The 26,360-nt window shown below is 47.6% G+C and overlaps 1 protein-coding gene across 1 annotated transcript; it reads right to left on the bottom strand.

The window, feature by feature from the left end:
* Positions 1–173: 173 nt before the first annotated feature.
* Positions 174–26,061, bottom strand: LOC103650479 (protein ROOT HAIR DEFECTIVE 3 homolog 1). The gene is made up of 22 exons (XM_008676064.3): positions 25,720–26,061; positions 24,704–24,770; positions 24,397–24,499; positions 23,542–23,612; positions 23,371–23,434; positions 23,200–23,265; positions 23,065–23,112; positions 22,910–22,972; positions 22,775–22,831; positions 22,491–22,649; positions 5,119–5,187; positions 4,957–5,048; positions 4,424–4,502; positions 4,016–4,181; positions 3,563–3,687; positions 3,116–3,378; positions 2,938–3,034; positions 2,694–2,852; positions 2,498–2,602; positions 2,271–2,365; positions 2,094–2,190; positions 174–894 (listed from the first exon to the last, which is right to left on the bottom strand). Exons 1-22 carry the CDS (start codon positions 25,877–25,879, stop codon positions 529–531), a joined length of 2,571 nt encoding a protein of 856 aa, XP_008674286.1. The 5' UTR covers positions 25,880–26,061; the 3' UTR covers positions 174–528.
* Between the last annotated feature and the right edge of the window lie 299 nt (positions 26,062–26,360).

The following is a 26,360-nucleotide window of genomic DNA, read 5'->3' as shown; positions in this document are numbered from 1 at the left end:
GATGGAGGCACGTCGCGTGGTCTCTCGCAGTCGGCCGCCCACAGGCACAGCTAGCTACTACCGTATGCTAGAAGACGGCAGCTAGCGGCCATGTGAGGAGGGCAGCGGCAGCCGGACGAATTTCTCCACGTGCCGCGTCGTCTCCCGTATTGGTTGGTCAGTCTCAGCAGATATTGACAGCAAATAACTGAATGTGGATCGTAGGGTCATTTTTTCTAGCACACATTGAACAAAACCCTAGAGTAGCTCCTCTATGGTTCTGCCTTCTATACACACATATGTATAAATGCTGAAAAATGACGTCAGGTACCAACTGTCCGTCTATGGATTGTCCCTCCTTGGCTTGCAAAAACTAAAGGGTTGCAACATAAGGGTCCTGGATTATTTCTCTCTTGGTAACTACTGAAGCATGATGAAAATCACTACACATATATGCGTGGAGATAGCTAGGGGACAACAGAAGGTCCATGAATCCTCAATACCTTGTGTACTTTTAATGCCAGTCTCTACACCACCATGGCTGATGGATCACACTATCGAGTCAGCGATGGTGGACTGGTTCTCAGGCGCAGCTGCCCCTGGTCTTGGCTTCTGATCCTCGCCAACGTGCCTAGGGGACGATACGGCAGACGAGGAGGACGACGACGGCGACGAGGAGGAAGACGCTACCTTGCGCGGGCTTGACGGCATGTGCAGCCTCCGCAGCTCGCTCATGGGGCTTCTCGGGCTCAGGAGCAGCGGCGGCGGCTGCATCTGTGGCTGTAGGGGTTCTGCTACCTGAGGGTGCTGCTGGTGAGGGTGCCGGTGCTCATCCTGCTGCTCGGCTGCCACTTTGTTCACCAGGTTCTGTATCGTCGGCAGGAGCTTCGCTGACACAGAGATTATCCCAGGAACCTGCACACCACAACATCAGTTTATTTGAGCTTAGCTCAAAATGGACAGAGCCTGAGGCAACTCAAGGACTGATATAACATCCTTATTCAATAAGAAACAAGCAACGGCGATGATTACTTTTGCAAGGCATGTCAGTACCCAGGGTATTACTAATCCACACAGAGCAGTATAATCAGGATGTATAGTTCTTTTTAGAGCAGCTTGTAATTGTTTTCTAGGCTAGCTTGTTACCCGAGAAGCCCCATGAGCGAGCAGCCGTTAGATCACTACCAGGGTTAACCTTCTCATTTTGTTGTCGTTTCTCGCCACCACCCGAGAACGGTAAATTAGCGAAATCCACTCGAATTTCGTAGTTTCCGAACGGTTTATGGTTTCAAATTTGAATCACCGAATTTCATTGATTTCTCGGCGGATTTCATAGATTTTTTTGATAGATTTTTCCCCATTTTAATGGATATTTTCTCAGTGGATTTTGTTGATTTCTCGTCAGATTTCGTAGAATTTTTTATCGATTTTTTCCAAACAAAAAAAATATATATTTGAACTCCTAGGACCCTCTAGTTTTTAATTTTTTTTTGAAATTCAAAATTTTCAAGAAAAAATTGTGTCGTTTTTGAGACAGTCACACAGCGAGAACGGGGAATTTTGGAGGATTTCGCCGAAATTCACTCGAGATTTAAATCCATGATCACTACACATATATATGCGGTAATTGTTTAGCTTCAGTGCAAACTGATGGAATAAGTCTTGAGCATCTAGAGGACAGCCTGCTTTTGACTGTCCTCTGTAGTCCTTTAGCATCTAGAGGACAGCTTGACTGTCCTCTGTAGTCTCTTTAGCATCTAGAGGACAGCAGTCGCTTTTTGACTGTCCTCTGTAGTCGCTTTAGCATCTAGAGGACAACAGTCGCTTTTGACTGTCCTCTGTAGTCTCTTTAGCATCTAGAGGACAATCCTGTTGTGTAGTGTGTGTGAGAAGGTGTGGTAGTGCAGCCCCTAGGGCTATAAATATGTGTCCCCAACCCCTCTAAGGGTATGACATTGTGTAGTGTTTGAGGAAATAAACAGAAAATTGACCCAACTCATAGTGTCATCCTCTTGATGAGAGTTAGAGTCCCTCTACTTACACAAACTACTTCCAGGATTTAACCTACTGCAATTGTTAAGCTGAATATTATATCAAGTGTTCAGATGTCATACCACTCCATTTTGGAATTCTCTGCTGACATCTAGTTGTACTGCCAAAGCTTTGACCATCAAGTAGCCCACAAATAGCAAAAACACATAAATGGGATTCCTGGAGAGAATAAGAACATTAGTGCCATGCAATTATTAAGCCGAACGTAAAGAACCACGGAGCATAGTGCTACCAAGTACCTAAGAAGCGTCATGATCTCATTGAAACCAAGAATAGCAATGGCCACAATTGCCCAAGGAGGAGGCAGCTTACTATTACCACGCCTGTGAGCTTGCTGGGGTGAAAGACAAAAAGGTGAAGTCAAACATCGAAATTTGATGTACATAAAGTTTTCACCCGTGAGGGAAAAAGTCACACCATGATAACTAGTATCAGATATCAAAGCTCTGTTATATGAAATGCACACCTGTGTGGATACTGCTTGTGTAATGGTGAACTCAGTTTCTGATTTGAATTGCTTCCACAGTAACTTGCACTGAGAAGGAGTAATCATTGTATGCTCTGGAGGAATCTGTTTCAAGTTTCATAAAGTTGTGTTACATTACATGCACAGGCACACCTCCATTGTTTGCTTGTGCAAGAACAGACCAACACAAAATTACCTGTTCCCAAGTGGTAGAAGCAAGTGGGTCAGCAGAAGCAGCACTTGCAATCTTTGATACAACAGAGCCTTCCAGAAGTGTTGAAGTGATGATGCTTTCAATCCTATCTGGCTCATCATCCCAGCGAATGGCCGCCATTACAGACAGAAGTTTGAGAGCCTGCAACATAAGCATAAGTGCATTTTACAAACAAAACAAAAAAACATAAGAGTTAGCACTTGTTGGAAGTGTGTGGTTCTTGTACCGCAGCTCGAGCTTCCTTTGCTATCGCATGAACATCTTCCTTTCCTGTCCAGACCCTTGGAATTGAATCCTTGTCATGGCTAAACACTGTTGTGAACCTGGCAACAAGAGGAAACAGTGTCAGGAAATCATGGATCAATACTCCATATCGTTGAAGAACAATAGAGAATTTTGTCAACCTCTCTTTCATATGGATCAATACTTTGCTAGATTCCTCTTTAGCTTTACTTTGCACAACACTCCGGGCATAATCCCTTAATTTGGATACCATTTCTTCTGCTTGAGCATATTCCATTTCAAAGCCACAAATGGTTTTCAGAAACTCCGGTAGGATGGCCTCTGTCTCGCGTTTGTAAATGTTTCTTATTGATGTCCAGGTTGTTTGGTCTGCAGCATCAAATAGAGACTCCACAGGTTCAGCTAGTGCTTTTCTTAGTTTCTCCTGCAAGTACAAAACAACTACAATTATTAACATATCGTAACCAGATAATATCACATATGCAAATAAACTACAGTGGAGGCTTCCCCTGCAGTATTTATGCTTAAAAAATATGCAAATAAATCCAGAAGAAATTATGCATTAGTAAGCTAGTAATTAAACTCTCTTTCAGTTTGCCATACATAACCTTAGCATGGGTTGTCAATTCTGATAGCTTTCTTTCACGAATTGAAAGTGCATGATCTTCAATATCACGCCGTACTTTCTCTAGTATTTTAGAGCAGTCCCAGTTCGCCTGCTTGATTATAGCATCTAGAATACAAGTGTGCTTGTCAGACTGATGCATCAATTTTATACGAGGTGGCTTGCCGTATCAACTTAAAAGGATTGTTAAGCCGAAAGAAACATGTGAGATATGGATACACAAATTGCATAAATTAAGTAAAATAATGAATAAAAGAGATGTTATATAGTAGAATATAGAAAATTTGTTATTCTTTGGATGACATCAGGCTTCTTTAGTAAAGTTTCAACAGTCAGTACACTACTTTTGGCACAAATTGCTAGTTTGAGTGTTTTTAGTAGGGGTTCAATTTTACCAGTGCTTGAGAATAAATCACCACAAGTATATGATGTTTACCAGCACATCCTTGTTCAAAGTCTTTGAGAGAGCATTCAGTATTGTCTCTTGCAGATATCGCGAATTCTTTTCCACTCTCCAAAGATGAATTAAGACCAGCTTTAAATTTTTCTAAAGCCTTCATGCGCAGATGAGTCAACATTTTCTGGAATGCAGGTTGGACAAGCTGCAACAAATTTTAGATTAAATTAGAGGGATAACAGTAAATGACACTGCAAGAAATAAAATAAAAAGCTATTAAACAGTACTTATGCATAAGGAAGATTTCAGTATGCACGACCTCAGTAGCTACAGAAATTTAAATTCACAAGGACATGATATTTTCAGTTTTAAAGAAAAAGCATAAGAGATATACTAATCATGAGTGAGAACTGAGAAAAGAATATTAAATGTACAAGAAGGCCTTACATTCAGTATTCTGGACTCCAAATGTTGTCGTTTTCCTTTCCTAACAGCTTCATCAAAATAGAAAGCTTCTTTGTCATACCTAGAAATTATGATTCACACCTCAGTTTTATTCATGAACATAAGTTTCCTGTCATAGCTAAATACAGGATATCTTGGACGACCACAAAAGAACAAGGTGACCAACTTCTAGTCTCGCTGCCAGTACTTTGGTTGAGCAGAGCAAGTAAACATGTAAGTATTTCTAAATATGAATTTAAGAAAACAGATAGACATAGTAGTATTAATGTAATATCAAGCACATGCTTTCTCTTTCGGTTGAATACAGTTGAGACAAAGAAATTGGGAGTTTAGAAAATTCTTTTATCAAGTGCAAGGGTACTAGTCTATTGGCAGATGTATAGAACATTTATGTTCGGAAAAAAAATGTATAGAACATAAGGCATATACTTGATAGCTTGCAAAGTTGGAAGCACTGGTAATCACATTGAACAAACCATCAGGCTGTCAATGACTCAAATCACTCAAGGGCTTACTCTTGCAAGTGAACTTCCACGATATTGCTAAGTTTTTTCCCAAAACCAGGTACTGGACCAGATTGGACAGCACTCTCCACATCTAACCATTCCTAAAGAAGATAAAACAAATTAGTAAGACCTAAACAAAATTTGCATGATCATGAAGTGGCAAGATCTTACTGTGTCCGAGGTTATGCATCCAAACTTCTCGTTTGCAATTTCATCACACCTAACCGTAGCAACCATTACCTTACATTGTAAAGCAAATAAAAGTAAATCATCAATAAACAGGTTTGGGTATTTTATTTAAAATATTGGTACTATTACATAAGCAAAAACATCCAGATATTTTTAGCAGCTAATATTTTAACTGCTCCAATATGAGTATTTTCATGTGATTTATTAGTTTTGTGTTGCACTAGTAATATTAATATTTTCTCTGAAAAAAATATCAAATAAGTCTGAAAGAAGTGCAAGCATCATGTAGGCGGAGATGCAGTGCCAGCCCCGTTCCATCTGTTTGCCAGAAAATTCCATGTTACATAATACTCACTCTATTCCAAATTGTAAGGTATTTTGGCTTTTCTAGGCACATAGATTTTGCTATGCACCTACCAAAATTCATGTATCTAAAAAACAAAATAAATTATAATTTGAAACAGAGGGAGTAAGATTTTCAAAGGACCCTTCAAAGTGAATCGGTGTAGTGATCTATCATGGGTCATAGTGTAAGAAAACACAACATCCGATTTAAGCTGTTCACCCGGACCTATTAGGCCGAGGGGGACTGAGTATATGTAGAGCAGAATATTGCCATAAAGATTACAACATAACAAGGATTCCAATTCAGGTACAACTAACTTAACCGACTCCAATTCTAACTCTGCTATCTCTGAGATAGATCAAACCTGATTCTATCCTATCTTTAATCGGAGTCGGGTTAAGGTCTTCTTCTATTATAGAACAACCATGTGGACCCCTGATCTGATACGGCCATAGCCTGACAAGCACATTCTATTATAACACCCCCCTCAATCATAACTTGTACAAGTTAAGATTGTCTCTAGATAAAGCCATCTTCTGTAATCTGTATAGTTATTATCTTGGTAAAGCCATCAACAACTTGATCTTTTGTAGATATGATTCTGACCTCCGAAAGTCCTCTAGCTACTCCCTCTCATAAAATAAAAACCAATCTCAAGATGCTTCATATGACTATAAAACAATGGATTTGCTGTAAGATAGGTTGCTCCAACAGTGTCATGCTAAATCCTTGCAGTAGGAGGACAAGAAACCATCAGCTCTTGTAAAAGGGACTGCACCCACATCAATTCTACAGTTGTGTTGGCCATAGCTTTATATTCAGCTTCAGTGCCTAATCTTGAGATTGTGGGCTGCTTGCAAGCACACCAAGACACCAAATTCTTACCAATACTAGTCAGTTGCTTGTGCATTACAAGTCGTCCGACTAATCGCGATTAGTCGGGCTGGTCGCCTGTTAGTTGGCGATTAGAAGGACGACGCGACCAGATTTCCAAGTCATCCAAATCATCCGTCTAGTCGTCGACCTGGGCAATTAATCGTCCGATCGTTAGGAATCTGGTTGCCCATTGACGTCTGCGCGTTTATACTGGGCTAATGGGCTTAACTCATTTTTTCGGCCCATTTACAGTAGCAACATATATGTTGCCCCTGGTCAGCCGAAACCCTACCCCTGCCTAACACAAAACCTGCCAGCCGCCAGCCTTTGTTCAGGCGTAAACCCTACTGCTCTCTGGCGCCATCCAGCTCCAGTCATCGGCGTCGAGTGGTCCAGTCACCGACGGCTGCTCTAAGCTCCAGTCATCTTCTCTGGCAGCGTCTGTAGCCCATCGGCAGCGTGCCGGCGTCTCCACTCTCCAGTCCAGCAAACCAACATCAGTCACCCAGAGTCGAGACGAGCTCGTCATCTGAACTTCTGCTTTCAGTTCTGCACTTCTGCTGCTACTAAGTTCAGTAACTACTGTTATCAGTTTTAATTTTATGCCTATATTACTTTCAGTTTCAGTATGTTACTACTTTTTAAGAGTAAAGACTTATATAATGTCACTCTATTGGAGTATTGCAGAAATGTAGACTACCATTATTGCTTATATATAGTATTATAGTTATATACATATACATATGTCCATAAATCTATAGGACGACTAATAGACGACCAGAGGTCGACCAGGACCGATTAGGCATCCTAATCGTCGCCCTAATCGCGATTAGGCACCTGGTCGCTGCTCTAGCTCGACCAGCTAGTCGTCCGACTTGTAAACATTGCTACGGTTTCTATATATCACACTTTAATAAAACCTCCTATAGAGTGTCTATCATCAATATCACCAGCCTAAACTGCATCAGAAAAGGCACTCACAAGCATAGAAGGGGAGGACATTACAATTTTTAGACCATGTTCAAGAGTAAACTTCATATCTGAGAGTCCTCTTCACAACGCTCCAATGATAAGTGGTACGTGCATGCAAAAACTGACACACCTTATTGACTGCAAAACTTAAATCAGGTCGTGTCAGAGTGAAGTACTGTAAGGCACCCATAATGCTTGTGTACCTTGTTGCATCTTCTAGCTCTAGCAACTCGTCTTCATCAATCCTCAATTTCTCTGAAGTACTGAGTGAAGTTGTGATGGGTGAGCGGCTCGCTCCCCCGGCTCTTCCTAGAGGATCGTCGATGTTCGTGATGCATATGGGGTCCTCGCAGCGGTCTGGTGAAGAAAGTGGTGGTCTTGGTGATGACTCCGGTGCTGTGGTCGGCCATCCTCGTCGGTGTTGGACGCGTAAGTGACGAAGTTCGACTAGAAGACATGGAAGCCTGGCGTCGGACAATCCCAAAGATGGCGGATTGTAGATCACTCCAGGTAATAACTCCAAGGCTCCACATGGTGTTATATCGCCATGCATTATGGGCTGGAATATCATGCTGGCAGCGGCAGAAGATGATCTTGTTAAGGCCCATTAGGCCCATGCCTACTAGCTATATATATTATCTATAGTCCTTAGGGACTAATTATCTATTATCAATCCAAAGTAAGTAACATGGCATCAGAGGAGGTTACAATTAGGGTTTTCTAGCCGTCGTCGCGGCCCTCCCACCACCAGCCGCTGTCGCGGCCATCTCCTGCGCTCTGTCGCGGCCCCCCACCCCCAGCTACCGTCGCGGCTAGCCGCCGTCGCGGAAGAGCACTGTCCGCCCGCCCCTGCGCTCCTTTGTGCGCGCCCCTGCTCCGTCTGCAGTGCCGTCCGCCTCTGCTGGCCATCCTTCTGCGTGCGCGGCCGCGGGAGAGCACCGTCCGCCTGCCCCTGCGCTCGTCGTCCGCCTCTGCTCCGGCGTCGCGACCCTGACTCGCGACTCTGCCTCCGTCAGCAACGCCGTCCGCCTCTGCTCCATCAACCGTGCCATCCGCCCTGCTCCGGCGTTGCAGCCCTGCCATCCGCTCCTGCTCCGGCGTTGCAGCCCTGCATTCGTCAGCAGCACCGTCCGCCCCTGCTCCGCCGTCGTGGCTCTGCCTCCGTCAGCAACGCCATCGGCCCCCTGCCTTCGAGTGTTGCGGCCATCTGTTCGCAAGTTCTGCTCTGCCAGATTCTATGTGTATCTGAGCCGAGTGCGACTTGGCTAGATCTGTTGATCTACTGTGACTGGGCACGGTTTCGTCCAAGACTGCAGCCGGCGTATCTACTGTTCATCCGCTGCACCCGCTAGGGTTTCTTTTATTTGGTACCATCAAGCCAGTCTATTTCAGATCTGTTATTCTTCATTGTTTTATTGCTCCTCAATATGTCGGTCAACGCTATTGTTGTCAATATTGTGCTTGATGGGCAGAATTACCCAGAATGGGCCTTTTGTGTTCAGACTGCATTAAGAGGTCACGGTTTACTATTTTATTTGACTGAAGATTCTCCAGTTTTAGCAGCTGATAGAAGCAATGCTGCTGCAATCAAGACTTGGCAGATCAATGATGGTAAGGTAATGGCTGCAATGGTCAATAGCACTAAACCAACTATGATTATGAGTCTGTCCAAATTTACCACTGCTAAGGCTATCTGGTCACATCTGAAGGATCGATTTGTTCAGGATAGTGGTGTTCTTTTACATACCCTTATGCAGCAGACTCATGTGATTGAGCAACATGATATGTCTATTGATGAATATATTCCGCCTTTGATCGTCTTATGAGTGCATTGACCTCCATGGTGCCCGCTTGTACAGTTGTGCCTTGTCCAGCCCACAAGTTCATTGAGAAGTTCTTTACCTACAGATTTGTTATGGGAGTTCGACCTGAATTTGATTCCCTTCGTGCAAGGCTGCTTCACAGTTCAGATACTCTCACCATGGCTCAGGCATTGTCCGAATTGCTTGCTGAAGAGACTCGTCTGAAGTCTATGTCCTCTATTACTGGTGTGAGTTCTCATAGTGTGTTGGCTGCTGCTCAGAGGTCTAGGAACACCTCCTTTTAGCCTTGTGAACACTGCAAAAAGACCACTCATCGGTCTGAGAACTGCTTTGCTAAGTTTCCAGAGAAGCTGGCTGATTTTCGTGTCCGTCGTGCTACTCGTGGTCGTGGTACAAGACCATCTCCTCGAGGCTCAGTTGCGGTTGCTGCTACTTCTTCTGCTGGTGCTTTGTCATCATCTTGGGTTCTTGATTCTGGAGCTTCCTTTCATGTGACATCTGATCAGTCACAGCTGGCGTCTACTACACCTGTCACCGAGGGTACTTCTGTTCAGACGGCTGATGGTAGATTATGTCATGTCACCCACAAGGGTTCTCTTTCTGATCCAACTTTTACTGTCCCCAATATATTTTTTGTACCTCAATTATCCATGGATCTACTATCAGTTGGTCAAATTACCGATCACAATTGTTTTGTTGGATTTGATGACTCATCTTGTTTTGTACAGGATCGCAAAACAGAGGATGTGATTGGGACTGGTCGTCGCCGTAAATCTTCGCCTCGCCTCTACATCTTGGACACTTTGCGTCTTCCTTCATCCCCTACCACTACACCTCATGTACTCGCTGCTTCGGGCCCCATGACGTCATTCGCCCAGTGGCATCATCGTCTGGGTCACTTATGTGGATCTCGTCTGTCTACTCTAATAAAGTCAGGATGTTTAGGCTCTACTCATGTTGAGTCTAGTTTTCATTGTAAAGGTTGTCATCTTGGAAAACAAATAAAGCTTCCATATTTTACTAGTAATTCACATTCTGCTAAACCTTTTGATCTAATTCACTCTGATGTTTGGGGTCCAGCTCCGTTTGTTTCTAAAGGTGGTCATAAATATTATGTCATTTTTATTGATGATCATTCTCGTTATACTTGGATTTACTTCATGAAACGCCGCTCGGAATTGCCTTCTATTTACAAGTCCTTCACTCGCATGGTTCACACCCAGTTTTCTACTACTATTAAAATTTTTCGTTCAGATTCTGGTGGTGAATTCCTATCTGATAATTTTCGCCAGATATTGACCATAGAGGGTACTCTAGCTCAACTTGTCCTGGTGCTCATGCCCAAAATGGTGTTGCTGAACGCAAACACCGTCATATTATTGAGAGTGCTCGTACTCTTTTGATATCTTCTTTTGTACCTTCGCACTTTTGGAGTGAAGTTGTTTCCACTGTCGTGTATCTCATTAATAGACAACCTTCATCTAAACTTTCTGGTAAATCACCGAGTGAAGTTCTTTTTGGGACTTCTCCACGATATGATCATCTTCATGTGTTAGGATGTATATGCTATGTCTTGTTACCACCACGTGAGCGGGCTAAATTGACTGCTCAATCTATAGAGTGTGTATTTCTTGGATACAGTCCTGAACACAAAGGCTATCGTTGTTATGATCCATCTACTCGTCGTATTCAGATTTCTAGAGATGTGAGTTTCAATGAAAATCGCCCCTTCTTTCACAACCAGTCTACTCACTCCACCTATTATCCCACAGAATCTACTTCTTTCATGTGTCTTCCTTCCATTCCTGCATCTCAACCATCATCTTCTACATCCACATCTGATGTTCTCATTCCCATAACACCACCTTCCACCTTCGTGTCATCCACCTCTTACTCTTCCAAACCACCTATCATCCAAACATACATTCGTCGTTCCCGCTCTATTCCTACGGCTGGTCCTGATACTGATCTTGTACCTGATTCTTGTACTAACAATAATGAGTCTAATGATATTTTTACTCAGGGATACCGTCTTCGTGACCGTGGTACCATTGAACCTCCAGATCGCTATGGTTTTCCACGGGCTTGTGTAGCAATTGTTGAACCCACTACATATCAGGAAGCTTCTGGGATTCTTGAGTGGCAGCTAGCTATGATTGATGAATTGGCTGCTCTTGAACGCACTGGTACATGGGATATTGTTCATTTACCCTCGCATGTTGTTCCTATCACATGTAAATGGGTCTTCAAAGTTAAGACAAAATCAAATGGTTCCATTCAGAGGTATAAAGCTTGTCTTGTGGCCCGTGGTTTTCAACAGACTTAAGGACTTGATTATGATGAGACTTTTGCACCTGTTGCGCATATGACTACTGTTCGAACCTTGATTGCAGTTGCAGCCTCATCTTCTTGGACAATCTCCCAGATGGATGTCAAGAATGCTTTTCTTAATGGCGATCTGCAAGAAGAAGTTTATATGCATCCTCCTCCAGGGGTTGATACTCCCTCAGGTCATGTTTGTCGTCTTCGTCGCGTATTGTATGGGCTGAAACAAGCTCCTCGTGCTTGGTTTGAGCGATTCATCTCTGTCATCACAGCTGCTGGTTTTTTTTCTAGTGAACATGATCCTGCATTGTTTGTTCATGTCTCTCCAAAAGGTCGTACTTTACTACTATTATATGTAGATGATATGCTGATTACAGGTGACAACTCAGAACATATTTCTCATGTCAAGCAACATCTTAGTAAGGAATTTCAGATGTCTGATTTGGGACCGCTTAGCTATTTCTTGGGCATTGAAGTTCAGCAGACTCAAAAAGGCTTTTATCTATCTCAGTCCAAATATATACAAGATCTTCTTGATCGCTCTGGACTTACTGATACACGCACTGTTGCAACACCGATGGATATACATTTAAAACTTCGTCCGAAGGATGGGACACCACTAGCAGATCCAACTCGGTATCGTCATATTGTGGGTAGTCTTGTTTATCTCACCATCACCAGACCTGATATTGCTCATGCTGTTCATACGTTGAGCCAATTTGTATCAACACCTACTTCAGTTCATTATGGTCATTTGCTTCGTGTGCTTCGATATTTACGTGGGACAAGATCCAGATGTTTACTCTATGCTTCCGATAGCCCACTTCAGCTTCATGCGTATTCAGATGCCGCTTGGGCAAGTGATCCTGTTGACCATTGTTCTACTACATGTTACTGTATTCTCCTTGGATCATCTCCCATTGCATGGAAATCCAAGAAACAAGCGGCCATATCTCGTTCTAGTGCTGAAGCCGAACTTCGGGCACTTGCCACTACCACTGGTGAAATTATTTGGTTGCGCTGGCTCTTGGCTGATCTTGGTGTCTCTTGTGACACTTCTATACCTCTGTTATGTGATAACTTGGCGCTATACAAATTGCTCATGATCCAGTGAAGCATGAACTTACTAAACACATAGGTGTTGATGCATCCTTTACTCGATCCCATTGTCAGCAGAAGACCATTGATCTTCAATATGTGCCCTCAGAATATCAATTGGCAGATTTCTTCACCAAAGCACAAACAAGAGCACAACATCAGTTTCACTTGATCAAACTCAAAGCCTCAGATCCTCCATTTCCACCTTGAGTTTGAGGAGGGGTGTTAAGGCCCATTAGGCCCAGGCCTACTGGCTATATATATTATCTACAGTCCTTAGGGACTAATTATCTATTATCAATCCAAAGTAAGTAACAGATCTAAGGCCTGCAGTTGTGTTAACAATCATCAGCAACCGTGAAATTGCTACGGCGAAGATTGCTGCCCTTCTTGCTCCACGCTTGGGTACTGCTGAGACATCTCTTGCCATCCGCAGGATGTCCTCAACTAGCCTCTTGTTGATCCTCCCTGACTTTGCAATGATAGAGCTCCTCATCAGTCGTTGGTCAATTATCAGAGCGACTTCTTTCTCTGTAATTTTCAAACATTGGTCAAGGTTTTTGGGCGCTTCGGGAGTTTCTTTGCCATACCTGGTTGAATTTGAAATTGGAGGGATTCCTGTTCATGCATGAAAAACCAGTACTGTGGAGCAGCTTCTTAACCCATTTGCTTCGATTCATCAAGTGGACCAGGATACTTCGGCATTGCAAGATATGTCCTACTTCAGGTGTTCTGCATGGTGTATTGATCCATCATCTATTCCTGCTATGCGAGACCTGTGCATTGTTGAGCCTGTTCAGGTTGTCGAGGGCGGCGTTGGAGAAACCGTAGCTCTATGCTACCCAGTTACTTTTCATTTCTCTGTTGCCTTCCGATCGAAAGATTCCGACCCACACTCTGGTTCTCCTAGTGATGTCTTGGACGATGATGCTGAAGATCATGATCATCATGAACGGCAACAATTTTTTTCTTGGATGGTTTCATTTGGGAGTGGGAGAACAATTGTCCCCAGTTCCCCACTTTGAAAGAGAATAACTTCTCCCAGGGGCGTTCAGTCAGAAACCGACTGGGACCAAATCAGACGCTTGCACTTTCTGAAAGGTGCTCTGTTGAGGCTCCTGGTAATGCAGTGCCAAGCTGACTCCTTTTTGCAATGCCTTCTATCTGAGTGGGAGACTCGTTAGATGTGCATGATCTCCATTATTGAAGAGTCCAACCGTTTAGATTGGTGGCGGATCTGGTGGGTTTAGAGTCACAAAAAATGGAGTTAATGAAACTTCTTCAGCTGTATGTGAGCTGGAAAGTATACATCCTCCTTGGCCAATGGTGGAATTTACTGTCTGCAAGTAAACCTATTGGCGCCCTTTTTCCCAGTAAGGGGCCCAGGTAATTTTGATACCATTGCGCGTCCTGTGTCCACCGGGCTGGTAAGAGGTGGCCAAATAACACTCAAATTCTTCTATCAACGACGCTGGAAAAATCCTACTACTTTGAGAATAAGACAGGTCTTAGATGGTGCGACAGTTGAGTCTATGGAGATGGCATTGAGTGATGAAGGGGCAGTGGCTACGCCGTCTGGAGTCACCCTTGGACACTACCAGAGCTCACAATGAAGGGGTTGCTGCTACTCACTACTCAGCCTATGTCTGTGGATATGGGACTAGACGCTGATGAGGCAGTAGCTTCTCCATCTGAGTCACGCTTGGACGTTGAAGGGACTGCTGCTACTCTGCCTGAGTCTATGGAGATAGAACTGGGGAGATAGAACTGGGTGTTGAAGGGGCAGTGGCTACTCCATCTGAGTCATCCTAGGACGTTGAAGGGGCTGCTCCACTTGAGTCTAATCCCTTGATTTCTACTGACAGCTCCAAACTGGTTTCTAGGGGTTCTTGTGTGGAACTCTCGACCACACCCCCCACAACCTGGATTCCAATAGAAGTGCTTTTTCCGCAGTGTCCAGACAACCTTCTAGAGTGTTGCCGGCTCCTAATGTTCGAAAGCGCCCAAGGGGTGCTATGGTTTCTGGAACTACACTTCATCGGAGCCGACGGGTTGCTTGGGCGCTACGGTTTATGGTACTACACTTCATTCTTTGCCGACGGGTTGCAAGAGTAGGGGTGGACTTCAGTATGCAAGATTGGCGAATAGAGCTACAAAACAGATAATGAGGTCTCTAAAGGTTATTGTTAGAGTACCCGTTAGGGTTTTAGGTGTTTCTTGTGTAATTACCCTCTCGTCCCTACTGACCCAACTATCGAGTCTATTAATACATGTCCCAACCGCACTCAAAGGTTAGGGATTCCCACATGTTATAGAGCTAGGGTTCCCAGCAACCGTCGCCGCCTCCCTGGGCAGTCAACCGCCACTCCCCTCCACTCCCTCCCTGCGTGTCGGTCGCCGCCAGTCTGCCGCCCGACCTCCCCTGCTTCAAGCCGTCGCCGCCTCCCTGAGCAGGCCGTCGCCTGAAAGGGAATCAGGCTTACACCTGCTTCCTAATTGATTTTGGTGGTTGAATTGCCCAACACAAATAATTGGACTAACTAGTTTTGCTCTAGTGTATAAGTTATACAGGTGCCAAAGGTTCACTCTTAGCCAATAAAAAGACCAAGTATTGGGTTCAACAAAAGAGCAAAGGGACAACCGAAGGCACCTCTGGTCTGGCGCACCGGACTGTCCGGTGTGCCATCGGACAGTGTCCGGTGCACCACCGGACAGTGTCCGGTGCACCAGAGGACTCCAAGTCAAACTCGTCACCTTCGGGAAAATCCAGAGGCACTCCGCTATTATTCACCGGACTGTCCGGTGTACACCGGACAGTGTCCGGTGCTCCAAGGAACGGCGCCTCAGGAACTCGCCAGCTTCGGGAATTCGCAACGGCTAGTTCGCTATAATTCATCGGACATGTCCGGTGTACACCGGACTGTCCGGTGTGACATCGAAGCAACAGATATTTCGACGCCAACGGCTACCTGCAGCGCATTAAATGCGCGCCAGCGCGCGCAGAAGTCAGGCACGCCCATACTGGCGTACCGGACACTCTACAGTACATGTCCGGTGCGCCACCGGACATCCAGGCGGGCCCAGAAGACAGAGCTCCAACGGTCGGAACCCAACGGCTTTGGTGACGTGGCTGGCACACCGGACATGTCCGGTGTGCACCGGACTGTCCGGTGCACCATACGACAGTCAGCCCCACCAAACGGCTAGTTTGGTGGTTGGGGCTATAAATACCCCCAACCACCCACCATTCATTGCATCCAAGTTTTCACACTTCCAACCACTTACAAGAGCTAGGCATTCAATTCTAGACACACTCAAGAGATCAAATCCTCTCCCAAATTCCACACAAAGCTTTAGTGACTAGTGAGAGAGATTTGCTTGTGTTCTTTCGAACTCTTGCGCTTGGATTGCTTTCTTCTTTCTTGATTCCTTATTGCGATCAAACTCACTTGTAATTGAGGCAAGAGACACCAATCTTGTGGTGGTCCTTGTAGGAACTTTGTGTTCCAAGTGATTGAGAAGAGAAAGCTCACTCGGTTCGAGGGACCGTTTGAGAGAGGGAAAGGGTTGAAAGAGACCCGGTCTTTGTGACCACCTCAACGGGGAGTAGGTTTGCGAGAACCGAACCTCGGTAAAACAAATCCGCGTGTCACACCTCTTATTTGCTTGCGATTTGTTTTGCACCCCCTCTCGCGGACTTGATTATATTTCTAACGCTAACCCGGCTTGTAGTTGTGATTATTTTTGAGAATTTCAGTTTCGCCCTATTCACCCCCCCCCCTCTAGGCGACTTTCATTGCCGCCCCCTCCCCTCCCACCCTTCCTGCGCCGGTCGTCGTCGGTCCGCCGTCCGCACTCCCCGCGCCGGCCACCGACGGTCCCGCCCTCCCCAGCACCGGCGGCGCCGACCTTGATCCGGCCACGCCCCTCCCCTTCCGCCGTCGGTCCCTAGCCACCAGGATTCCACCCCCACCGCCGCCGGCGCTCCCTGCTACGGCCGCGCCGCCGTCGGATTCCTCCGACCGCCGCCCATGGATCCCAGCAACGCCGCCGCCACCGTGGCCACGCCCCTCGATGTCGTCGCCGCTGCCACTGACGCCCGCACCACCGGCCACACCGCGCCCAGCACCACCGCGGTTGCTGCCGCCGCAGCCAGCGCACGCGCGGCTGGACTCCTCCCCAGCAGCCTTTACGGCGACCTAGACCTCCCGGCTACCCCGCCTTCATGGGTGACCTCAGTGCCCCTGCGGCCCTCTCCCCGACCGGCTTCTCTAGGTAGCCTCCCCCCCGGCTTCACCGCTCCTCGCCTGCCTATTGCTGACACCACTTGGACCTCGCCACGCGTTGTCGCGCCATCCACCGACTCCGCGCTGGTCGCCGCCATTGCCACCATCCAGGCTGCCCTCGCTGCCTCGCAGGAGCGCGTGCGCGCCGCGTCCCACGCCGTGGAGCAAGAGTGTGCCATGGGCGCCGCTCTGACCGCACAGATGGCCACTGCACAACTCCTCATCCGTGGCCCTCCGCCGTCATCCCTGAGTCGCCTCCGCCCACTCCCGAGGCTCCCATAGCCTCTGAACTCGACGCCGACCACATCGCCGCTCTTCACGCCCAGGCTGCCGGTCTACACAACATCTGGGCCCTCCTGTCCATCGTCTTGGACCCAACATCCTCCCACTACCCTCGTTGGCGAGGGCAGGTCCTCCTCACCCTTCGGCGCTATGCTCTCGCTGACCACATCCTCGACGACATCGTTGCCCCGCCGTCCTCGGCCTAGTCCCCGACCATGGTGCTCTCCTTGCTCCACGACACCATCACCGTCGAGCTCCAGGACATCATCTGCGACCAAGCGAACACGGGCCATCAGGCGTGGCTCGCTCTCGAGGAACAGTTCCTCAGGAACCGGGATGCTCGAGCCCTTCACCTCGACGCCCAATTCCATCAGTTCTCTCAGGGGGCCTCTCCGTGGGGGAGTATTACCGCCAGATGAAGGGCCTGGCGGACTCCCTCCGCGATCTCGATGAGCCGGTGGCGGGCCGTACCTTGGTGTTGAACCTCCTGCGTGGTCTCAGCCCCAGCTACGACCACCTCAAAGCTCTGATCAAGACGATCGTGCCTTTTCTCACCTTCCATGTCGTGCGGAATGAGCTTCTCCTCGAGGAGCTCACCATGACAATCGAGGCTCCCACTCCGGTATCGGCACTCTATAGCACCACCCCTAGTGCTCAGGCTTCCTCCGGGGGATAGGCCCCCGGCACTCCAACAATCGGGTCCCCCGCTCGGCCCCCTGCCACGGCCCCTGCGGCCCCCGTTAGGCTTCCGCCATCGCCGTCGCCCCCGCAAGGGCGAACGTGGGGGCGGCAGTTCCACCCGTGGAGGTTCCACCAGCCGGGGTGGCAGCCAAGGCTGGACGTCATTCTACAACCCCTGGACCGGCACCATCTCCATGTGGCTGGATCAGGCCCCCAGTGCCTCCCGTCATCCGACGCCGGCGCCGGCTCTCCTAACTGCGCCCCCTACGGCGCACCTTCGTCGCCTACCTACGGCATGCCTCCGTATGGCGTGCCCCCGACGACCCCGGCCCCGCTTCAGCTCCCGCCTACGGGGACCCCTACCACGACACCCTGGTCCCCGTTCGCTGGAGGCTAGGACCCAGCCTCTCTCGCCGCCGCATACAGCACCATGGCGCTAGCTCTATCAGCTTCTGACTGGGTCATCGACTCCGGTGCATCCTACCACACCACCCCCACCGAAGGCATGCTATCTTGCTCACACCCACCTCCTCCCACACACCCTACCTCGATCGTTTTTGGAAACGGTTCCACTCTTTCGGTCACCTCAGTAGGTGCCTCAGTGCTCCCTGGACCGTTCTATCTCAACGACGTTCTCGTAGCCCCACACATCACCCACAATCTCCTTTTCGTCCGTCGGTTCACCACCGACAATTCTTGTTCCATTGAGTTTGACCCCTCTGGTTTTTCTGTGAAGGATCTGGCCACCAGGACCCCACTCGCCCGATGTGACAGCGTCGGGGCCCTCTACACGCTCCGGCACTCTTCCACCTGCGTGTCTCCACCTCTCGTCCTGGTCTCCACCACCTCCACCGTTGGCATCGACGTCTCGGCCACCTAGGACCTGACGTCATGACCAAGCTTTCCAGTAGTTTAGATTCTTCTTGTAATAGGGGACATTTTGAGGGCCTGTGTCATGCTTGTCAGCTTGGCCGACACACTCGTCTCCCTTTTACTACCTCTTCTTCTCGGGCTGAGCAGACTTTTGACCTGGTTCATTGTGACCTCTGGACCTCGCCTATACTTAGTCTTTCCGGATATAAATACTATTTGGTAATTTTGGATGATTTTTCCCATTTTCTCTGGACTTTTCCTCTTCGGTTGAAGTCCGACACTTTTACCACCCTCACTTCTTCGCCTGGGTCTCCACCAAATTCTGTCGCCTGGTCCGTGCCCTGCAGTGTGACAATGGTCGCGAGTTCGACAACCACGCCTCCAGGTCATTCTTCCTCACCAGTGGAGTTCAGTTGCGTCTCTCGTGCCCCTACACCTCTACCCAGAATGGCCGGGCCGAGCGCATGATTCACACCACCACCAATATGATATGATGCCTTCTCTTCCAGGCGTCTCTCCCCGCCAGCTATTGGGTAGAGGCCTTGCACACCGCCACCCACCTCCTAAACCACCTCCCATCGAAGGCAGTGAGCCACCCCACCCCCTACTTTGCCCCGTACGGCACAACCCCCCTCCTACGACTATCTCCGCGTGTTCGGTTGTGCCTGCTATCCCAACACTTCCGCTACTGGTCCTCATAAGTTGTCTCCACGCTCCACTCGTTGCCTCTTTCTTGGCTACTCCCCTTACCACAAGGGGTATCACTGTCTTGACCTCACCTCCCATCGCATCATCATCTCTCATCATGTCGTCTTCAACGAAGATGTGTTTCCCATTGCTGGCTCCTCCCCACCCACCGATCTCGACTTCCTCCTTGAGTCTGATCTGAGCACCCATCCCTCCCAGGCACCTCGACTCGCACCGTTGCCCATGCCTCTCGCGGCTTCACCGCCCTCGCGCGTGGCCCCGTCGACCCCGCTCGTGCCACACGCGGCTTCGACACACCCGCTCGCACTTCTACCCGCACCACGTGCGGCCCCATCGTCTATGCCTACGCCACGCGTGGCCCTGTCGACCTCGCCTGCGCCACGCGCGGCCCCGTCGACCCCGCCTGCGCCACGCACGGCCCCGGCAACTCCGGCCTCGTCGACGAGCAGGACTCGCTTCGCTGACTCCGCCACCGTCTACCACCACCGCGGGAGCTCTCCTCCCTCGGCGCCCACGGACCCGGGCCCCTCGACGAGAGCGATCCATTTCGCCGACCCCACCGTCGTCGATCACCGCCGCGAGCCGGCCACGCCCGAGGCACCGGCGTTCCGGCGTCTCATTCTAAGCCGTCGGTTTACCACCCGGTCGCCATTCACCGCGACCCCGGGTACATCCACTAGATGGTGACTCGCCGCGCCGCCGGTGTCCTCTAGCCTATCGACAGGCTGATCCTGGCCGATGATACGACCACTACTCCGTCGGACGCCTCCCTGGTCCCCTCATCCGTTCGCACCGCCCTCGCTGACCCTCACTGGCGTCGGGCCATGGAGGAGTACGTGGCCCCTGCTGGCCAACCACACCTAGGACCTGGTGCCACATCCTCCTGGCGCCAATGTGGTCACTGACAAGTGGCTCTTTCGCCACAAGCTGACCTCGGACGGCTCCCTCAACCACTACAAGGCCCGCTGGGTCCTTCGGGGCTTCACCCAGCGCCCTAGAGTGGACTATGACGAGACCTTCAGCCCCGTCGTCAAGTTCGCCACCGTTCACGCCGTCCTCTCCCTCGCCCTCTCCCGGAATTGGGTGATCCATTAGCTCGACGTCAAGAACGCTTTCCTCCATGTCACTCTAACGGAGAATGTCTACTGCAGCCAGCCCACCGGCTTCGTCGACGCCGCTCACCCGGACCTAGTCTGACGGCTGAACCGCTTCCTCTACTGCCTCAAGCAGGCGCCGCGGGCCTGGTACAACCGCTTTGCCTCCTACTTGGCCTCCATCGGCTTCTCGGGGCCAAGTCGGATACGTCACTCTTCATCTACCGGCGCGGCTAGGACAACGTCTACCTCCTGCTCTATGTCGATGACATCATGCTCACGGCATCCACCGCCGATCTCCTACAGTGCACGATCATCGCCCTCTAGCAGGAGTTTGCGATGAAGGACCTGGGGCCTCTCCATCACTTCCTCGGCATCACCGCCAAACGCCGACCCAGGGTCTCTTCCTGCACCAGCGCCAGTACGCCATCGACATTCTAGAGCGGACTGGCATGTTCGACTGCAAACCCTGCTCCATGTCTGTCGACACTCAGCCGAAGCTCTCTAAGGACGACGGGCCTCCGGTCGCCGACGCGACTTCTTACCGGAGCCTGACAGGCGCGCTCCAGTATCTCACCTTCTCCCGGCCCGACATCGCCTACGCCGTCCAGCAGGTGTGCCTCCATATGCACACTCCACGGGAGCCCCATCTCACCGCTCTCAAGTGGATCCTGCGCTACCTTTGCGGCTCCCTCGACTACGGCCTCCTACTCCGACCATCCTCGACGTCGGAACTTGTGGTCTACACCGACGCTGACTGGGCAGGCTGCCCCGACACGCGCCGGTCCACCTCCGGCTATGCCATGTTCCTGGGCTTCAACCTCATTTCCTGAGCTGCCAAGCGGCAGCTCGTCGTCTCCCGCTCCAGTGCCGAGGCCGAGTACCGCACTGTGGCCAATGGCGTGGCAAAGGCCTCCTGGATGCGCTAGCTCCTCCACGAGCTCCACAACCCCCTTCAGCGTGCCACCCTCGTCTAATACGACAACATTAGCGTCGTCTACCTCTCCACCAATCCCGTGCAGCATTAGCACACGAATCATGTGGAGATCGACCTGCACTTCGTCCGGGATGAGTTCTTTGTACGAGATGAGTTCTTTGTAGATGTGATCTCATCTGCTAGAGGCTTCATCTTGATAAGTTATGTTACCTTTTTTGTTTGTTGCCAGGGTGATCCTCATGTTCACTATCCTTACCCTAGACTAAGACACTTAGGTCTTCTGGAGCTCAAACCACACCTCTTGGGAGTCTCGTAGGTTGAAACTTGACTCATGACTTCTAGAGTCATGGAGGTCATGAAGAAACTGAGAACTTGTTTTTAAACACTGTCCATCGGGTGTACTCTGAATTGAGTTTTCTTGACGAATCATCTCCTATCTTGGTGTTGAGCTTCTCTTCTAGTGCAACATTCCAACAAATGTATTATAGTTTGTGTTTATCTAACGAATCGTCGTCTTTCTTGGTGTTGATCTTCTCTTCTGGTGCAATAGCAGAGCCATCAAGGTAGCCCTGTAGCTGCGCACCCCTGAGGATAGGTAGAGATTGTGTCTTCTAGAGCGCGGAGTTATTTTTTAAAAGCTTTACCATCATGAATAGTCCTAGGAGGGGTGTTGGCATAATAGAGTTTGAGGTAGACACCATAGAGACTTGTTACCGTGAGCTATGATTCTAGAAGTGGGTGGAGGAGTTGGCTCTGATTACCATGTAAGGAAACATGGCACCAGGTTTAAGTTGTTCATCCTGACCTATTAAGCCAAGGGAGGCTGAGCAGATTACAATATGACTTGAAGTCCAACTCGAGTACAACTACCTTAACCAACTCTAATGCTAACTCTGCTATCTCTGGGATAGATCAAACTTGATTCTATTTTTAATCCGAGTTTAAGGTCTTTCTCTATTATATCACAACCGTGTAGACCCCTGATCTGATATGACCATAACCTTACAAGCACATTATATTCTAACACTTAATGCAAGCCAGAAAGAGAAGTACCTTGTGAGCAGGAAGATCAAGATCCTTGTTCTCTCGGATAACTTTCCAAATCTGTTGTGAACTAAACAGAAAACCTGAAGCAGGAACTACTCCTCTTCTATCACCTGCAAGACCTCCTGGTGCAATTGAATTTGAAAATCTCTGCCTAAGTTGTTGAACCTGGTCAAGGTAAAAGTAAGGATCTTGAAAATAATTGCTTAAAAATAGAAACAGTGTACAATACTTTCCCTACTGAAAATTCTACACAGCACTGAGTTTTAACTTCCAAGTGATCTTTGAAGTACCTGTTCTCTAAACTGCTCCTCTTTTTCTTCAAAACTGGACAATGCAGTAACTTGTACCTTCATATTGACAAATGATGTTCTAGTAAAATCATGATATTCTTTTAAAAGTTTGTACAACAAAAATATATAGCTTACATTGAAAAATTCACTGATAGGGGTGTCTTTGTGTGCCTCTGGCTTGGCAACAGAATTCCATATCTGATCAAATCTATGAAAATATTAGAACTGGAGGAAGCCAGCAAGCTAAAGCTAGTAAGAAAATATGAAAGAAAAAGAAAGAATGCCAGCACCTTTTGAATATCCTCCCTTAGAACTGGTTCTAGATGTTCAAGTGGAGTCTACATGAAAACAATGACGTGTCTAAGATTTGCTTAAGTGAATGGAACAAATATTCAAGAATGCAATATAATAAAGGAGAGGCAAACCCTGGTTTTATCACGTATAACAAATAGTAGTGTTGTCTTCCGAGGACTAAACAAACGCATCATGACCTACATACTCAGATGTCCAAGTGTTACTATACATCAGATGATCAGGACTATATGTATATCATATGTGCATAAGGTATCCCTGAAAGACAGATTTAACCTCGGTACCTGAAATACAGTCTTTAGAAGTGGTTTATTGGCAGCTTGTTCACGGCCAATATCATGGCACCACCTGTACACATAAACATAGAGATAAAATTAAGTATGTAGTGTGATAACTAAAGGTTCAACAAATAAGTCTAAGGGGAACTCGTAACAATATCATACAGGGTGACTCACATGTTAATTAGAACTATGTCTGAAATTGCAAGTGCAAATAACGAACTTTGCTTCTCAAATGCAGTGTCATCCTAAATGCGACAAAAAAACAGAGAGGGAGAGAGGTGTCAGAAAACAAACTTTACAATAACCTCCTAAAAGAAGCACGCATAAATGTTTCGTCCACATGCCATTCTGAAGTCATTTGAACTCACCATGTAAGGGTGCTTTTTTAAAACATTAGTACTAATCAAGAAGGTTGAATTCACTGGAAGATCAAGAGTATCATTCTCTTTTTCATTTCTTATTACTTCAATACGAGAAATTCATTCAACGATGCCATGTCAAAGCAATCACAACAGTAGGACAGAAAGTACTGATGCTGGGTGAGTCTGTATTTTATAATATAAGACCTTTTCACACTTTCCCTCACATAAAAAAAACTTTGCAATTACAATTATCTGTTGACTGTCATGTACATTACCAAAGATAAGGAGGAATATCTTATGTTAGAGCTAGTTTGGCAACCCCATTTTTCCAAGGAATTTTCATTTTCACAAGGAAAATTAGTCCATTTTTCCTTTAGGAAAATGAGAATCCCTTGAGAAAATGGAGTTACCAAACTAGCCCTTAATATCAAAGTATAGGGTAGTTTCTAAACTTGCCTTGTATAATCTAAATCCCAGATTGGTAGGCTGGGCACTAAATCAAAGAAGAAAAAAAATGTTAACTGCCATGCACTAGATCAAGGAACAAAAAAATGTTAAACTGATGCAAACCACATTGACTTCCAGAAGCATTCTAGCATTGCACACTACTTGAAGAGTTCGCTAACTCATACTAAACATTATAATTGACCTGTGTACATAGTCTTACCTCTCCTCTCTCTCTTCCATCAGTACCCTCCAGATCCAATACAACAGTACAAGGTTCAACACCAACACAACGTGCTATCCAGATACCTTTAGTAGTTTGGCTCCTAATAACAAAAATAGAACACCAATAACTTCTCTATCAACATAAATAAGTAGAAGCTACAATTTTTCATGATATGGTTAGGGGTGATGATGGGTATAAAAATGCCTAATGACAAGGGATTAGTTAATAAATCACTTCATAGTATATGAATAAATAAATAAAAATTAATCTAAAATCATATGGGGTAAAATAAAATGGTATATACCTTCCCCTGAATGCATCCATCTCCCTAAAATTGGTTCCAAATAGTTGGTTCAATAAGGTACTCTTTCCTGCTCAAAATATGAAGTATGATGAAAATAGATCCTTATTACTAAACTCGTGCGTGCATGCATGCACACACACATGCAATTACAAATTGTAAGACATTTTGGCTTTTCTAGATTGCTATGTACTTATTACAAATACACTATGTCTAGATGCATAAAGAGCAATATATCTAGAAAAGCCAAAACATCTTACAATTAGAAATAATAGGAGTACATTACTTGCATAGAAAGTAACAAAAGCATAGTGCCTTTTTGTACAAAGGAGCAGAGAATCCACTCTATAGGGCTCTCAACCTCATCCAAAGAACATGAATTGAAAGAAAAAAATTACAGTTTGGTATCAGAGGAGACATTGAAGGTATATTTTTTATGTAATGGCAGGAACTCTGTCTCTCAATCAAGAGGAAATGAATATTATGTATAAGCAAGGGTAGTCAAACATGATACCGTCCACAAAACACTCGAAAGGCTAACCCACTCGTGTGACACGATAGAGGACAAAACTACCATGAGTCATCGTTCCCAAGCATGGTTGCATAGCAAATAGCAACTCTGATTTCGCATGTCAAACCCAGACGACCCACCCTAACAAAGCTAGGTATACGGGCCCAAAGCAAGAGCCGCTACAGGTCGTCCTTACTAAGATCAATCATGCAGCAAAGAGCATCTCAGACTTCCTATCTCAAACCCATGTCCTGCCCCGACGCGGTTGCTAGGCCCCCCATGCAAACCCCAGCCATCGAAGGAGGGGTCGCATGATCACCAGCCCACGCAGCATTTCGTCGAACAGGTGGCTAGCTCGCACGCAGGCACGCATGGTCCCGCCCGGCGACCGAGCTCGGGATCGTGCCAACCAAGCAACCAACCCAATTCACCGTGATGGATCATGGATTGGTCGTCGAGTGATGCGGAACGGGGACGGAGGCGGTGCAAGTGCAAGCGAAGCATATACCGCTGCTCTGTGGCCCCATGATGGAGACGACGGCGTAGGAGAGCCCGCATCCGGCGACTCCCGCGGCTGCCATGAATCGCTCCGCCGCCGCGGCCGCGAACTCGCCCTCGCCATCGATCAGCTGCACCGCCACCCCCTCCGCCGCGTCGCTCTCCTCCATCTCCGGGCCCGTGCCGTCGTGGGCGCGCCTAGGGCTCGTGGGGGAATGGGATGGATGGGGTGGGGTGCGACGATGGGGCCGGGGCCGGTCGATCGTGGCCGCGCTTAACTTGTCCGGCCGCTCGGCTTTCGCGGAGCACCATGTCCATGCGCACGCGCGGCTTCCTGGTTTTACACTTGTGCCCCCACGCGGCGTGTGCGCCCGTACCTTGGTCTTGCTAGTTGTTTCCCGTTTTTGCCCCTGGATAGGAAGTTCGTATTGCGGTTTGGAGCCCTTATAATTTCGAGCAGACGGATGTAAAATGGTTCGAAAAATATTCATTTGAATATAGACTTAAAGTGAACACATGTTTGAATACAATTTTGGGATATCCAAATATTTTATCGGATAACAGTTACGAATACAGAAATTTGATTTGGATATTAGATTCAAATACAATAGGTCTGATATCTGTCGAACTACAGATATCTTACTATCAAGA

The sequence above is a fragment of the Zea mays genome, chromosome 3 (assembly GCF_902167145.1).
Source record: "Zea mays cultivar B73 chromosome 3, Zm-B73-REFERENCE-NAM-5.0, whole genome shotgun sequence".
NCBI classification, from domain to species: Eukaryota; Viridiplantae; Streptophyta; class Magnoliopsida; order Poales; family Poaceae; genus Zea; species Zea mays.
This window is presented reverse-complemented; position numbering and strand designations above follow the sequence as displayed.